Source organism: Sorex fumeus, unplaced genomic scaffold (assembly GCF_029834395.1).
Source record: "Sorex fumeus unplaced genomic scaffold, SorFum_2.1 ptg000054l, whole genome shotgun sequence".
Lineage (NCBI taxonomy): Eukaryota > Metazoa > Chordata > Mammalia > Eulipotyphla > Soricidae > Sorex > Sorex fumeus.
The window spans coordinates 19,658,917-19,672,799 of NW_026606111.1; the positions used below are offsets into that span (position 1 = coordinate 19,658,917).

General features: G+C 45.7%; 1 protein-coding gene across 5 annotated transcripts in view; it reads left to right on the top strand.

Annotated features, from left to right (window-relative positions):
- The first annotated feature begins 4,046 nt into the window (after positions 1 to 4,046).
- GRIK2 (glutamate ionotropic receptor kainate type subunit 2) overlaps positions 4,047 to 13,883 on the top strand; it is a 672,268-nt gene continuing 662,431 nt past the window's right edge. For 2 of the 5 annotated variants that reach the window (XM_056124987.1, XM_056124989.1), the window contains exons 1-2: positions 4,049 to 4,192; positions 9,327 to 9,734. In XM_056124987.1, the coding sequence (XP_055980962.1) occupies positions 9,620 to 9,734 (115 nt within the window). In that variant the 5' untranslated portion in view covers positions 4,049 to 4,192; positions 9,327 to 9,619. Of the gene's footprint in view, positions 4,193 to 9,176; positions 9,735 to 13,883 lie in introns of those variants that run through there. The other 3 variants (XM_056124992.1, XM_056124990.1, XM_056124988.1) reach the window with 3 other exon arrangements.

Consider the following 13,883-nt stretch of genomic DNA (forward strand, 5'->3'; position numbering starts at 1 on the left):
TCCTCTACCCCTGTCCTTCCAGCAAACCCTAATTTACTTACTTAGTTTTATTTATCTCTATAGCACTCCCTACCATGCAGCATTTTATGCATGCTTCTTCTGTTTATTGTTTATTTTTCCCACTAAACTGAATGCTCAGTGAGGCAGGGTTCTAAGTTTGTTCACTGCTGTCTTGTTAGCACCACGGTGGTGCTTAGCAGATAATATGTACTCAATACATACACTGAAAGGTTGTAGGGGGAAAAAGTCATAAATTCTATCCTTCAAGGGCAGATATTAATTATTCTGAGAGAAAAATCCATTAAACTGTTATGAGTTATTAACGTTTCAATGTAATTTATGTTCAATTACTGCCAAAAAGACACGGGGGAATGAAGACAGGTGGGAATCAGAACACCTGGTCTCTAATTCTGAAACTGGCCTCAACTGCCTTTATGACTCAGTAAATTCTTTTATTTCTTGGTCGAAATTTGGTCATCTGTGAATGATGCTGTTGAGCTTGAGTGGTAGTTCTTTGCCTGCAGTCCAGGGACTCCTCATTAGCTCAGAATGAGCTGCAGGGACTATGTGCATCTCTTATTTTTATGTGCAGTTTTAAAGCAATGCACTCCTATGTGCACAGTTTTTTTCCATATGAAAGATATGTGATTCTGGTTTGGAGTAGACATTCTTGAAGTCTCTTCTAAGCCCTAATTTCCTATGATTCTGAATTTTGAAACAGAATGACAGGAGGCACTCTGATGCACAGCTAAAAGACTGACACGTTGTGAGCAATTCACTTCTTTCATTTTGGCTTCTATTGCCATAAAAGAAGATCAGATTAGAGGGGCCAAAACAATAACTTTCAATTCTATATATTCAAAATATAGAAACAAATTCTAGAAGTATTCCTGAGAAGTCAGGCTGTTCCCTGATGGATCCTCAGGAGTCAAAAATCCCAAACACATTAAGTTCAAACCACATTTGGAAACTAAGAAAGGGCCAATTGTCAGGTGGTTGCTGCATAAGATTGGCAGGGAATTTCTTAGCAATGGAAGATTAAGTGTTAAGGTATCTGGGGAAACAGAGAAGAAAGGTCTTCACCACAATGTTCCCAAAGAGACTTGGGATCTGATTCCTTAAAGTATAATCTCATAAAACATGGCATATTAAGAAAAATATTTAAGTAATGAAGAATTTAAAGTAGTTAGAATTATATTTTGAGAATCAGATGAGTGTATATTGTCTGATGCTCTTTTGCTTTTCTCTTTAGAATCCAGATGAAGCTCTGATATTTGGAAATGAGTTTGTCACAACATCATGGTTTTCTTTTGTTCCTCTCCTCTCCCAGCTTTCTCCTCACAAGCCACATGAACTAGCAAGTACTCTGGAAAATAAGTCCAAAATTCAGTTTTGAAAAGACAAATAGAAGGGTCAGAGAGATAGTGCGGACCATAAAGTGCTTATCTTGCATGGGGCCAATCAGGGTTCTATCCTAGCACCCTGTATTTTCTCAGCAGCACACCAGGAGTGATCACGGAGCACAGAGTGAGGACTAAACCCTGAGCTTTGCTGGATGTGACACCCTCCAAAAAACAAAATAACAATAACTTTAAAAAGATAAAAACACACATAGCTCTTAGAGTGGTTTGAAGTCTCTTCTCCCAAATATAATCTGGTCTCGAACAGCAGTTTAAAAAATGGAAAGCTGATCCAGTGCCCTTTCCATTCTTTCCTTCACCACTGTGTGGCAAGTCATATGGTGATCTCCTAAAGCCGGAAAAGATGCACTCTTTGCTCTAGGATCTCAATCAATAAAACAAAGCCAGTTGCCATCCTTCAAAATCAGCTGGAACCTGATTCTGTAGCCAGGGTTTTGCTCCTCCTACTCTGGAAGAGTAGAGGCTGGGTGTTCAGATGACAAAGGGAGTATCTTTGGCCTGTAGACAAGTTGTCCTCATTACTCCTGTTAGGAACTGGGACTGAATGAACCATTTTTCTCCCCACCGGACCTGGCCCAAACTGATGGTGCCTCGAGGTCCCATTAGGCTGCAGGTCACAGCAGCTGGAGTCCAGGCGCCCAGAGCTAGTCACGCGTCTGTGCTGCTGGCTCAGAGAGGGCACAATGGAGTCATTGACTATTTATTTACTCTGTACAACAAGGCCGCTGTTGACTTAATTATAGGAGACTCCCAGCATCCCCAGGATCTTTAAATGACTAAGGGACTTTCCTTTGCCCATAACTCATCTCCCTTTATTGAGTTTCCAAGACCTGGGTAATGCAGTAGGACATGGAAGGGGCTTAGAGGCCTAGAGTGAAGAGAGACAGGTGGTTTTGCTTGAGGACCAATTTTGACAGAGCTACATTTATATATGAGTTCCAGAATGGGTTGAGTCAGGGACTAGCCCTAGGACATGGTGGGTGGCAGTGCCCATCCAGGCTGGGGCTCAGGCTTAACTCTGAGCTGCTTAGGGTGTGCACGTGAGCGTGTTGGGGCTGATGTCTGGGGGAGCACAAAGTGACAAATGACTATCTTCCTCCAAGAGGACTGTTTCCTGGAGAACACAGAGCCTCTGAATTTCTGAACCTTCCCAAAGAGAGACTGGAGTATCTTGGGATCTGAGATGCTCTAAGACCCACAGAGCCCTGAGACCTCACCTGGAATCTTCCTTATGCATTATTATTATTATTATTATTATTTTGAGAATTGTCTGCAAGGCCCAGCAAACCCTACCTGTTCCTGCTCAGTCACACTGATGGTTCCTAGCCTGCAAATCTCTGCTCACCAACTTCATCCGAGGACACCTGCTGAGTCTCTGCTCTAGTACTTATCATAAGGCCCAGGATAAAAACAGCAATGATATTGAATAGATGTTGACTTTTTTGACTCCAGAGGAGCAGATATCAGAGATTGTTTGCAGAAGCTAATCGTTTCTACTGAGAAGCCTGAGGAACTTGGAGCGCACTGCTGGCAGCAAGCTGTCTGCTGGCAGTGGCCCTTCTGGAAACCAACCTTTGGGTGTATTCAGGAATGTAGTCATCCACTGCTCCTCACCTCTAGCCGAATTTAAAATTCCTTTAGAGAACTGGAACAGGCAGTCGCCTGGCGTTGGACTACTCCACATTCGAGTGTGCGCCCATTGGATCTCAAATCCAACTTCATTCTGAATTTTGTTTGTGGTTGGGAGTTCTGGGATTCTGATGGGGACCAGGGGTACTGGGGCCAGACATCAGGTCTTTAATACTCCACACTACGAAAAGATTACCCTTTCCCCCCACCCCCACCCTCGCCACACATCGAATTATGGACAAGTCCCTTTTGTTTATCACCCAGGGAAATAGCTACGGTGTGACAGTGACTCAGGACTTGTAAGGGGGTATGGTACAGGCAGCGTGGGGGCTTGGGAGAGGGTGATGGAGGGGAGCGCACGGGTAGTTTGCACCCGCGCTTCGGAAGAGGGGCTGAAGCACAGGTCAAGATCTTCCTGGCTTACTTAAAAAGGGAAATAATCTTTGGTTTTAGGCGACCACCTACTTTGGATACAACCAGCGGCTCCTTGGCAGCATCTAAGTTTTGTTGCTATGGTTTCGGAGAGATATAAAAGCTGCCACCCAGAACCCAACGTGTTCGGACTCTTTACACGTTCTGGCCCCCATGCAGGCGGGCACATTGCTCGGCGTTTCGCATCAGTCCGTGCCCGAACATCCCTGTCCGGGTCCCCGCACCACCACCACCACCACCACCACCACCACCACCCCCTCCCACCCCGCCCCATCGCCGAGGAGGCGGGGGTGGGCTGAAGAGACGAAGTCCAGGTCCTGTGGGTTCCTAACGTCTAAACAGGAAGCGGGGGAGGGTGGCTCGGTGATTCCCGACCGACCTCTCCCTCCTGCTGTCCCCGGCGGAGCGCAGCTCCCCGTCGGCGGCGGCAGCGGCGGCAACTGCGGCCGGAGCGTGCGGCGGCCGCGGGGAAAGGAACGCGGCGCCTTTAAAGCAAGAGGCGCGGAACCCCCGCCAGGAGGCGTGTCCGTCTCTGCCGCCGCCACCGCGGCTCGGCGGTCCCCGGCTCCGCCGCCGCCGTCACTTGAGCTCGGCGCCCGCGGCTGCGCTGCTCGCTCCCGGAGCCGGGGCCAGCCCGGCCGACCTCCTCCGGCCGCTCCGCCCCGAGGACCACCCCTCCCCCTCCCCGCCCACCTCGCCCCCGGCCAAAGGTAAGAACTCCCCGCCCCACCTCCCCCACCTCGAGACTTGGGGGGGGCCTCAGCTCCCCGCCGCCTCCCCAGGTTGTCTGGTCCCCGGAGCGCCAGAGACGCCCGGGTGGGCGCGGGGGGCATTTTTCTCCGCCCCGGAAAGGAAGAAGGCGAAGAGCGACGCTCCGGAGTCGGGTGCGCTCGGGCCCCCGCTGCACCGGGTCGCGGCGACCGACTGGGGGGCTTCGTCCCGCTCGCCTCGGCCAGTTCCCGGGAAGGATGCTGCGGGCTCCTGCATCCTCGCCATCAAATAATTGAGAAGAAGTGGACGTGTCAGGAAGTGGCCTCTGCGACGGGGAGGCACGCGAGGTGAAGAGAGAGACCCAGGAGCCACGAGCAGTGTGTGTATGTGTGTGTGTGTGCGTGCGTGTGCGTGTGTGTGTGTGTGTGTGTGTGTGTGTGTGTGTGTGTGTCTGGCGCCGGGCTTGATGGACTCCCCAAGCATCCTTGGCAGCGCCCGGTCCTTCCCCTAACCCTGCTTCTTATTGCGGGGTGCTGAAAAAGTCCAGAGGGTTCTTTGGACGGAGCCTGTAACCGCTAGCAAAATTCGGAGGGCGCCCCGTTAGGGTCAGGGGAGCAGTGTCACCAGGTGGATCATAAACGCCAAGAACTTTTAATGACTCTGCGTCCCCTGATCATTTTCCCCCCTCCACTTTCCAAGGGGGAGTTCTTTACCAACCAACACTATCTAGTGGAGGCTTGAGATCATTATTTTCAGTTTAGGGACTCTGTCGTATTAGGAAACTTGCCACTCTTCTCCTTTTGCTAACACACCGATTAACCTTCTCTTACTCCTTCATCTTCGTGCTGTAAGTATGGTGTTATCAGAAATTACCCTGAGGAGTCATTTCATTTCACATGAGATGATCTTTTGAATCTCAATCTTTAGTTGCTGCAAGGGAGACACTGCTATTTCAGCCTTGATTTGTCTAAGTTCAGCACCTTGTAACTTTTTCTAGAACCCATTCCTGGAACCACTAAAGTAGCTTCTATTGGCCCTAGGAACTTACTAGTGAAGCAAGTGAAATTAAGTATGCAGAAGGAAGGATATGAAAAAATAAGGGGTCCCTAGAAATATTACCTGGTTTTTCCCCCCTCTTTAACTCCATTGAGTATGGCACAGGGCACAGGCTGAAATTTGAAAAAGAAAAGATTTCAGGCCCTTTACAGCTGTTCCAGTTCAGTTTCTTAATTTAGTAGACTTCTTTTAGATATCTTAAAATGAATTGAAACTCAAATGTCATTAAAGAGCATAAATGCCTGCAGAATCACAAGAGATCAGATCACAATAGCATTCGTAGTTAAGAGTGAAGTATGCAACAGTGTGGTTTGAACCAGTATTAGTTTTGACTTCATTCTCTGGCACTTCAAACGCCATGGATGAACAGCCTGTTTATTTTTGCTTAGCAGCAATACAACAGACCACATGCATGGGAGAATAGGTCAGGTGTTACTATAAGATGGGATTTCTCAAATGTCACATAACAGCAGGACTTGAGAGACAAGTCAAATGAAACCCCTAGAAAGAATTCCATGAGAAAAATTTAAATGTAGAAATAACAAGAACTTTTGAAATTTAGGTGGTCCTTGATGTTTAGTTTTTCTTTCTTGCAAAAGGTATAAGCTTTGTCTTTTAAGGATTTTGCTGTTAGGATTATTACACACTTGTACATGCCCCAGCAGGTGGCAGCTAACTAGAATAAGATTCATTTTCACTGGGTGGATAGGAAACTAAAATTGCTTCTCAAGTAATAGTGCCCAAGAATAAGAGGTCATTAGTGTCAGTAAATATAAAAATACTGTGAAAGATGAAGCTAATGGCTTCTTGTCTTCCTGTTGTTGTTGCAATAAGCTTTGTATGAGCATGATATGTTTCCTTTTTATTTTAGCTAATTTATCACAGGTTTTATATTTCTCCATGTTAGCACACAGTAGTTTGCTTTTTTATTCGTGCTTCTTAAACACAGCTCCACTCCCTGTGTGCATATATATGTGCATTTTCAGTTTGTCATCTCTGCTTTGACCTTGGAACCTACAGAGCTTTGGCTCTTAGAAATAAATGTTGCCATATGGTCAACATGAGGGGAAAACACATGAGACCATATAATAAAGTATATAAATTTCACTATCTAAATGCATGTAATCATATGACACCAAATGAAGTTGTTTTTCTCTAGGAAAGGAGCAAATTACAGAACTGACACTTTTAAGAGAAAAATATCAGATCCATGACTATACAGTATCTTTATCAGTCCTTCATATAGTTCCAGAACTATGATGCATGTTTTTAGCATTGGAGAAAAACTTGTGATAATTCCAAATTACTATATATAAGGTATCTTTCACACCACTAGATATCCTCTGGATAGGGAGGTAATTTTAGGAATTCTGTTATTGTTACTGTGTATCTGGAAGCTTATTTTTGTCCTGGGAATGAGTAAAGTTTAATGAGAAAAAAATTAATATGATTATCCTGATAACAGATGGAAAACTGGAGGTGGAGAATTTGAAAGCAGTAACTAATTGTACATTTTAGAAATGTCTTTAGCCACTGAACATTGACAGCATGTTATTCAATATTCTGAATTCTTGGTGGTCTTTTATGGAATTTTTGTACAGAGAGACAAATTATTGCTCATAAGGGAACTCACAGTTAATATAAGTGGCTTTTGTAGAGGTATGCCTTGGAAAAGGATCATGTTTGCACATCCTTACTATACCAAGCAATCCCAGTAAGTCACAGTGAAATATAAATATGACACAATTGACAAAATAGTCCTCTTGACAGTGTGAATGGTGCAATCATTCAGATTCCCAGACTCAGTGTACTAGAAATGTACACAGTTACTTCAAATGTCATTACATTACCAATTCATATCAATACTTTCATGTACTATTCCAGAATAAATCTCTGTGCCTGGGGTGCTGTCCACGGTCCTGAAGAAAGGTTTCTCTTGCAGAAGTTCAATTGGACAGGTGGAGTTGCTTGCTGACTGTTGTGTTGAAACCTCTTAGATCAGTTGATGTGTGTATAAATAAATCTAGTTTAGCATAGGAGCAAAAATAGTTCATAGTAAGAACAACTTAAGACAGTCTTAAAACTCTTTAATTTACTGTCTAAGAACATTGTGAATCTCGAAGCTTAAGCTTTCACTTTTGAAGCCAGATATCCAGTAAATAATCCCTCATAAATTAGTTAGAATGCCAGTTTTAAGGAGAGGTTACTACCGCAATGTCAGATACCAATGTGGACAGAATATATGAACAAGTAGTTCTGAAATAATTTATTTTTTAGGTTCTATTAAATGCCAACTACGTAGCAAAATGCAGCATTTTGAGTAAATCACAATAAAACATGTTATTTTGGGGTATTGTATTGTATTGTATTGACAGATGTAAAAAAATAAGACTATTTATTGTTTCCCTGGCAGTCATTGTATCTATGCTATGATCAAAAAGGGAAAGAACATATTTAATTCGGTAAATGAGGCAGCAAATACAAGACTGAACATATTGGGCTGCACATGCCTTCCAAAAGATATTTTAAATATGGTCTGAAGGAGTCGCTAGATACCCTTGATCCTAGCACAAGGTGTTCTTTTAAAAGTGCTCCAACAGTCAGATTAGCCGACTGAATTGCCTGCTACCCTGCAGAACTAGCCATTCATGATACTTACTTTTGACACTGCAGTTATGCCTCCATCTTTTAAAATGCAACTGTAATGCCCTTGCAAAATGTAGGTTTATTTCCAAATCACTATTTTATAAAGACTTAAGGAAACATAAATTGAAAAAAATCAGTGTAGTGGAATGGAACCATTACAGCGTTTTGCTATCTTGAGGAAATAGTACTCATATCCCTCATTATTAAAAAAAGAGATGTCCTTCAAACAAGAGATGATCTTATTTTGATAAGGTTTAACCTAATCTCTGTTGGTTATTTTAAAAGATTCAGATATAGTTCCTGCAGTTTACCTTTCATGCTGCTTGATGATTTAAAATGTTAATATGTTATAATATATCTATTACTCTTAGTTTTACTGACTAATCTAAGATATTAGGTTTGGATACTTTTATATATATTAACAATAGCATGTATATAATTTCAACAATAAAATGTACTTTAGTGTTAAAATACATGTATTTTTATTCTTTGAATAAGTCACTACTTATAAAAGCCAAGACAGTTGCTCCTGGGAATTCTAAATGTTCTGACTGAGAAAATAAATTCTAAATGTTCTGAATGAGAAAATAAGAGCATTTTTACTATGTCTCACAATGTTGCTCAAGGTCTGATCATATATTCCACTTATTGATGAAGAAATGTATTCTGCAGCCCAAATGATGAGAAATTTTTGCATAAATTATTGATGACTATAAAGTTTGCCACATTAATGCGAACAGTTTTGCTTGTAACATATGCACAATTATATTCTATGGCATAAGAGAATGTGGGGAAATGACCCTTTGCTTTTTCTTCAACTTGTACAAGGCCACAGAAGAAATCTAAATTTATTCCTTACTAGTAATCAAAAATATTCCACTCAAGTTTTTAGACTATCTTTACCTCTTCTACAACATTTCAGTCTTTATTTTTGAAGTATGAATAAGACCTCATCTTAAACTTAAGTAACATTTGCGATAAATCCCTGTGTGTTTTACCACTTTTTTTTCCTTTTTAAAAGTATCTCCTTTGACTGAGCTAGTCAGTTATTAAAATTTATGTTGATTGTAAGAAATTCGCTTGTATACATCACACTTAAATGAGACTTAATGAAAATAAAAGCACTTTTCTCCATGTGAATAAATCTGACTTAGTTCTCACAACTCATGGCAGAGGATCAGATCTGTTGCATAATAGATATTGGGAAGCTCTCTCTGGCAGGGAGCCTTAAAAGGCAGGCAGCTATCTCAATTTTTCTCACTTAATCTTGGCTTCACGTCAGAAGCTGTGCAGCAGTGCAGTAGAATAGGGCCTGGCAAAACCTTTGCGAGCAAAGAGTCTTTTGTACTGGGACTGTGGCTCATTACTGACACCTCGGCCGTTTCTCAGGCTGGATTTCCTATTGATTTTCCTCTTCCTTTTCTCCCCCAGGCTCGCGCGGCCGGACATTGTGGGTGTGCGTGCAGGATTTCTCCCGGATGCTCCCCGACTAACATGGATGTCCCACCATCCCTTGCAGTGGAAGGTTGCTCCTTGGCGCAGTGACTGAAGAACATGCAGCGATTGCTAATGGGTTTGGGAAGCGGAGACTTCTTCCGTCTCTCTGTGACCATGCCGTGATCGCGTCTGCGGCCACCACTCGACGCATCTTCATTCCTGCCCGAACCGGGAGCCTAACGCTAGATCGGGGACGTGGGTGACGCGGGTGTGGACACAGAAACACCATGAAGATTATTTCCCCGATTCTAAGTAATCCAGTCTTCAGGCGCACCATTAAACTCCTGCTCTGCTTACTGTGGATTGGATATTCCCAAGGAACCACACATGTATTAAGATTTGGTAAGATTTCCCCATCCTTTTTCTCTGGCTTAGTATCCGCCTCCGAGAGGCTGCCGGATGTAAACAGTCGGGATCGCTGCTCTGCTGAGTGGTTGGGCTCCAGGCATTCCGACCTGTTCACTGCTCGTCGCCCCCCTGGGGTTTTAAAAAACCCCTTTGTGCTCCCCCCTCCTTAAGGATTTCTTAGGCGGGAGGAAGAAGTGAGTGCCAGCATGTGGTAGTGGTCCAGGCGTTATATTCTCACGTTAGCCTGCCAGAAATTGTGATGCCGCTTGGGGGCACGGCCGGCGCGCTCTAGAGCTCTAGTCTCTCTGGGAACCTTCTGGGCTAGGTGGGTTGCACGGTCTGCAAGATCCAGCCAGCTAGCCAGACCCCACGCTTCTCCCAGCTTCCCGGCTGATGCTGTGAGATAGTATCTGGTAACTCTTTGATGAGTTGGCCTGCCCGCCCCAACCCTCATCCACACTGCCGGACAGGTCCACACGTGCAGTGAAGGACACTAGACCCTTTGATTTCTTTTCAGTGTGTTTTTTTTTTTGTTGTTGTTGTTGTTGTTAATGTCACCATTTTCCCACTCCTTGGTCCTCTCACTGGGACTCTGGAGTTTTTAAGCATGTGGTTGTCAGGCTGCAGATTCTACTTAATCAGGGGAAGCTGCTGCTTAGATGGAGTGTAATAGCATCAACAGAAAGGGTTTGGGGCTTGTTTTTAACTCTTGATGTTGCTCTCCTAGTGGTTTCACGAAAAGTCCTGGGCAAAGTCCTGGTCTAATAAATGATTGGCGGGAAAGATTGATGTGCAGGGTAGTTGTATGGAGTCCAAATCTGTTTTGTCATTTCACTGTTAGGATAAAAGAATCAAGGTGGTATTTGTGTATGAGAGAAGCTTCTTGCTTTTCATGGGAGACTGGGTTTCCTGGGGGCCAGAGGGAAAACCTAAGTGTGGGACTTCACTGAAAATAGTGGTCAGAAGGTTTGCCCGGAGGAAATGAAGCATGGACAACTCCTCTGCCCTTAATGGTCAGTGGAGTTTTAGTAGGAGCAAAACTGGCAAGGGAAAGTTCCCTAAAGTAGATAAGAGCTAGAAAGGAGAAAGCCAACAGGATAAGTGCCCCTAACCCTGGTGCTTCCTTTGACAGTTCAAATGTATTTGGACCAGAGTTCAGGAAACCATATAATCCTGAGTCTGTCTTTTGAGATAAAAGCAGATACATTAAATCACTCCGGAAATTTAAATCTGTAAAGATTGTCTGCATCTCCTAGTATGTGGACATTATCTCCTCTCTCTCCTTTCTTCCCCCGTGTACTTTTTAATTTTTTTAAATAAAATTTATTGCCTCTCCCAGGGAAGAAATATTTTGTGAAAAATTTTGTGAAACCAGGGAAGAAATATTTTTTATGTATCAGAAAAGGGAACCCTAATTTAACCCACCACCCAAAACATAGGCACCTGGACTTCATAGGATTGGTGATGGCTAATAATAATAATAATAACAACAACAACAATAATAAAGTTGTAGCTAGATTCCTTTTGTAGTAGTTCTTTGCTTTTCTTCATGCTTGTAGATGGTAGTTAAATATGTTGCTCTTAGCAACCAGCATCCATAGGAAAGCTTGCTTGTTTCTTTGGATGAGACAAATAGGTCTCTAACTGGAAATGCTTGTGTGTGTAGGTATTCAACTGTTCTGCTGCAACTGTGGTAAGTGCTATAGTATGGTTTGCCCAGTGTTTTGAGAAGTACTTACCTACTTGTCTGTAATATTGAACTATCTTCTTAAGTATATTGTGAATGAATGTGCCTTAGTGTGTCAGTGTGGGAAAAAAAGAGCCTTTGAGTCTGAAAACTGCCACCAATACTCTATAAAGATTTAATTATTGCTGCTCTGGTCTTGCAGCACAATATTTGCTGAATCATTAGATTGTTACATTCGCTGATCATTTCAAATCTTCATATTAAAAATCTTGGCGGTTATAGCAGTGTGTAGCAGTTTTCCAAAACAGCTGACATACAAACACACGCACACACACACACACATTTCCCTAGACCAACACACACACATTTCTCTAGACCACTGCTTATTAAGTTTTCTTTGAGAAATATAGAAGTAGCCAAAAACCTTCCCACCAGTCCCTTGACAACCTAACAAACAGCCTTGTTTCTAGATAACTTGTTATTTTTTCCCCATTAACTTCAAACCTCTTCCACGTGGAGATCCATTTTCTCTGATTTTCTGACCTGAGTTGTGGGGAGGGGACTGTGTACAGTGTAATCATTGGAACATTTCCCTGTTGGGACTATTTTGATGCAGTGATGGGAGTTTTATTTTCTTCCAGAGAAAAGATGTTTTGAGTGGTAGAGCGCATATAACCCACTCTTCATAGAGGTTATTTTCGACATGAGCTCAAAAGACTGAACCAGAGCCTCAGCCTGGGCTGGTGCGGATGGGACTGGGTAGGACCAGCAGCTGCTCCCGAGCAGTGGCCCTCCAGGTGCGGGTGAGCTGGGCTGCCTCTGTTGGGGAAGTGGCATCCAGCCCCCGTCCTGCTTCCCCCCCTTCCCCTGGTCTGGCTGGGCGCCGCCTGCAGCCTCGTGTCGCTGCCCGGGAGCCATGGCAACCGTGCAGCCGCCGAGCTGCCCAGCCCCACCCCTCCCTTTCCCGTGGGTGGTGGCAAACCGCCCTGCCCGCCTCTGTGCTGCGCGCTCCACTCCCCGGCTCCGTCTTGGACTTATTGAAGCGACGTCCTTCACCCGCGTCCAGGCTGCCGGGAGAGCCCTGCTCAGGATGCTACCGACCTCAGAGTACCCTGGCACCCCCGCCCCTCTTCTGCTGGCAAAACTCCTCTCCCTCCCACCCTCCCTCCCTCCCTCGCTCCCCGCCCCCAGCCCCTCTAAACCTGCAGGCACCGACACACGCGTGGATAAACACGCGCTCGGGAGCACCAAGCCCGACACATGGGCACAACGACTCTTCTCCAGTGCCCAAGCAAACTTCCTGCAATCGCTCCCGGGAGCGGGTCGGTCCCAGTCCGCCGATCTCCGGACCCCTCCCTGGGCCTGCTTCTCCGCGGGCGCTCCTTTCCGGATCTGATCTGGGTTCCCCGAAAGCACGGGTCGCTTTCCCAGGGGGAGCATCCCCGGCAGCCCGGGGCAAGGAGGGTAGAGACGCAGGGGTCATTCCTCCCGAACGCAGCGGGCGGCCACCGAACCGTTAGTCGTGGCCTTTACACGGTCCTCCGAGACGGGCTCCGCTCCGCTGGGCTTCTCCAGGGCGCCCGTTCAGCGGACGCGTGGGCCGGGAGACCCGCGATTGTGTGTGTGGAAGTGGGTTTGGGGGGAGACCTCGGACAGTCAGAATCCATTTTCTCGCTGCAGGTCAGACCCAGCGTTCTCCTTCAGGCATTTCCAGGGGGGATGTCCCCGGAGAGACCCCAGCCGGGCACTCCCGCGCCCCTCGTCCTTGCGCTCCGCAAACCTGGCACCTTTGTGTGCAGGCAGATGCGTCCCAGCCAAGCTTGTCCTGACGAGCCGCGGGAGAGGGTGAAGGCAGCATCCTTAAATAGGCGGCGGATGGCTGTGGGCCCCCAACCCCAGTAGTCTCCCAGCCCAAGTTTGTAAGCTCTGAGCTAGCGGAATGTTTCTTTTGTTACTTTTGTTACGGGTCTTTCCAGTGAGGGTGGGCTGGGTGTGGGGAGCGAGGGAGGGAGGGAGGAGTAACTAGCTCCTGGGAAGCTGAGTGCAGGGCTGGCAGCACCATAAGGCTCTTGGGCGTTTTGCAAGACTCTCTCTTCCGAGACACCCCTGATTTCCCATCCCTGAGGTGGGGTTCTTTTTCAAAGTTTAGGAGCAAAGACATCCACCCCAACTTTCTTTCAAAGTCTCAGGGGCTGCCTCAAGACAGTCCTTTCCAAGTTGCTAAGCTTGTGCTAGGGCCACTCGTCCTTGCAGGTTTTTCTTTTTGCCTCCCAGTTTTTCTCCTAAGCATGCCAGCAAGAAGGCTGGGCTCAAAGGCTTCCCAAGGCCAGCTCCATACCTCCCCACCCCATCCCTAGCCCTTGCAGTGAACAACCTCCTGGGTTCCTTGCACTAGCCACAGGTCTACTCCCTGCTCTCAAGCTGAAGTCAGTCTACCTTCTCAGGGACTGAACAGC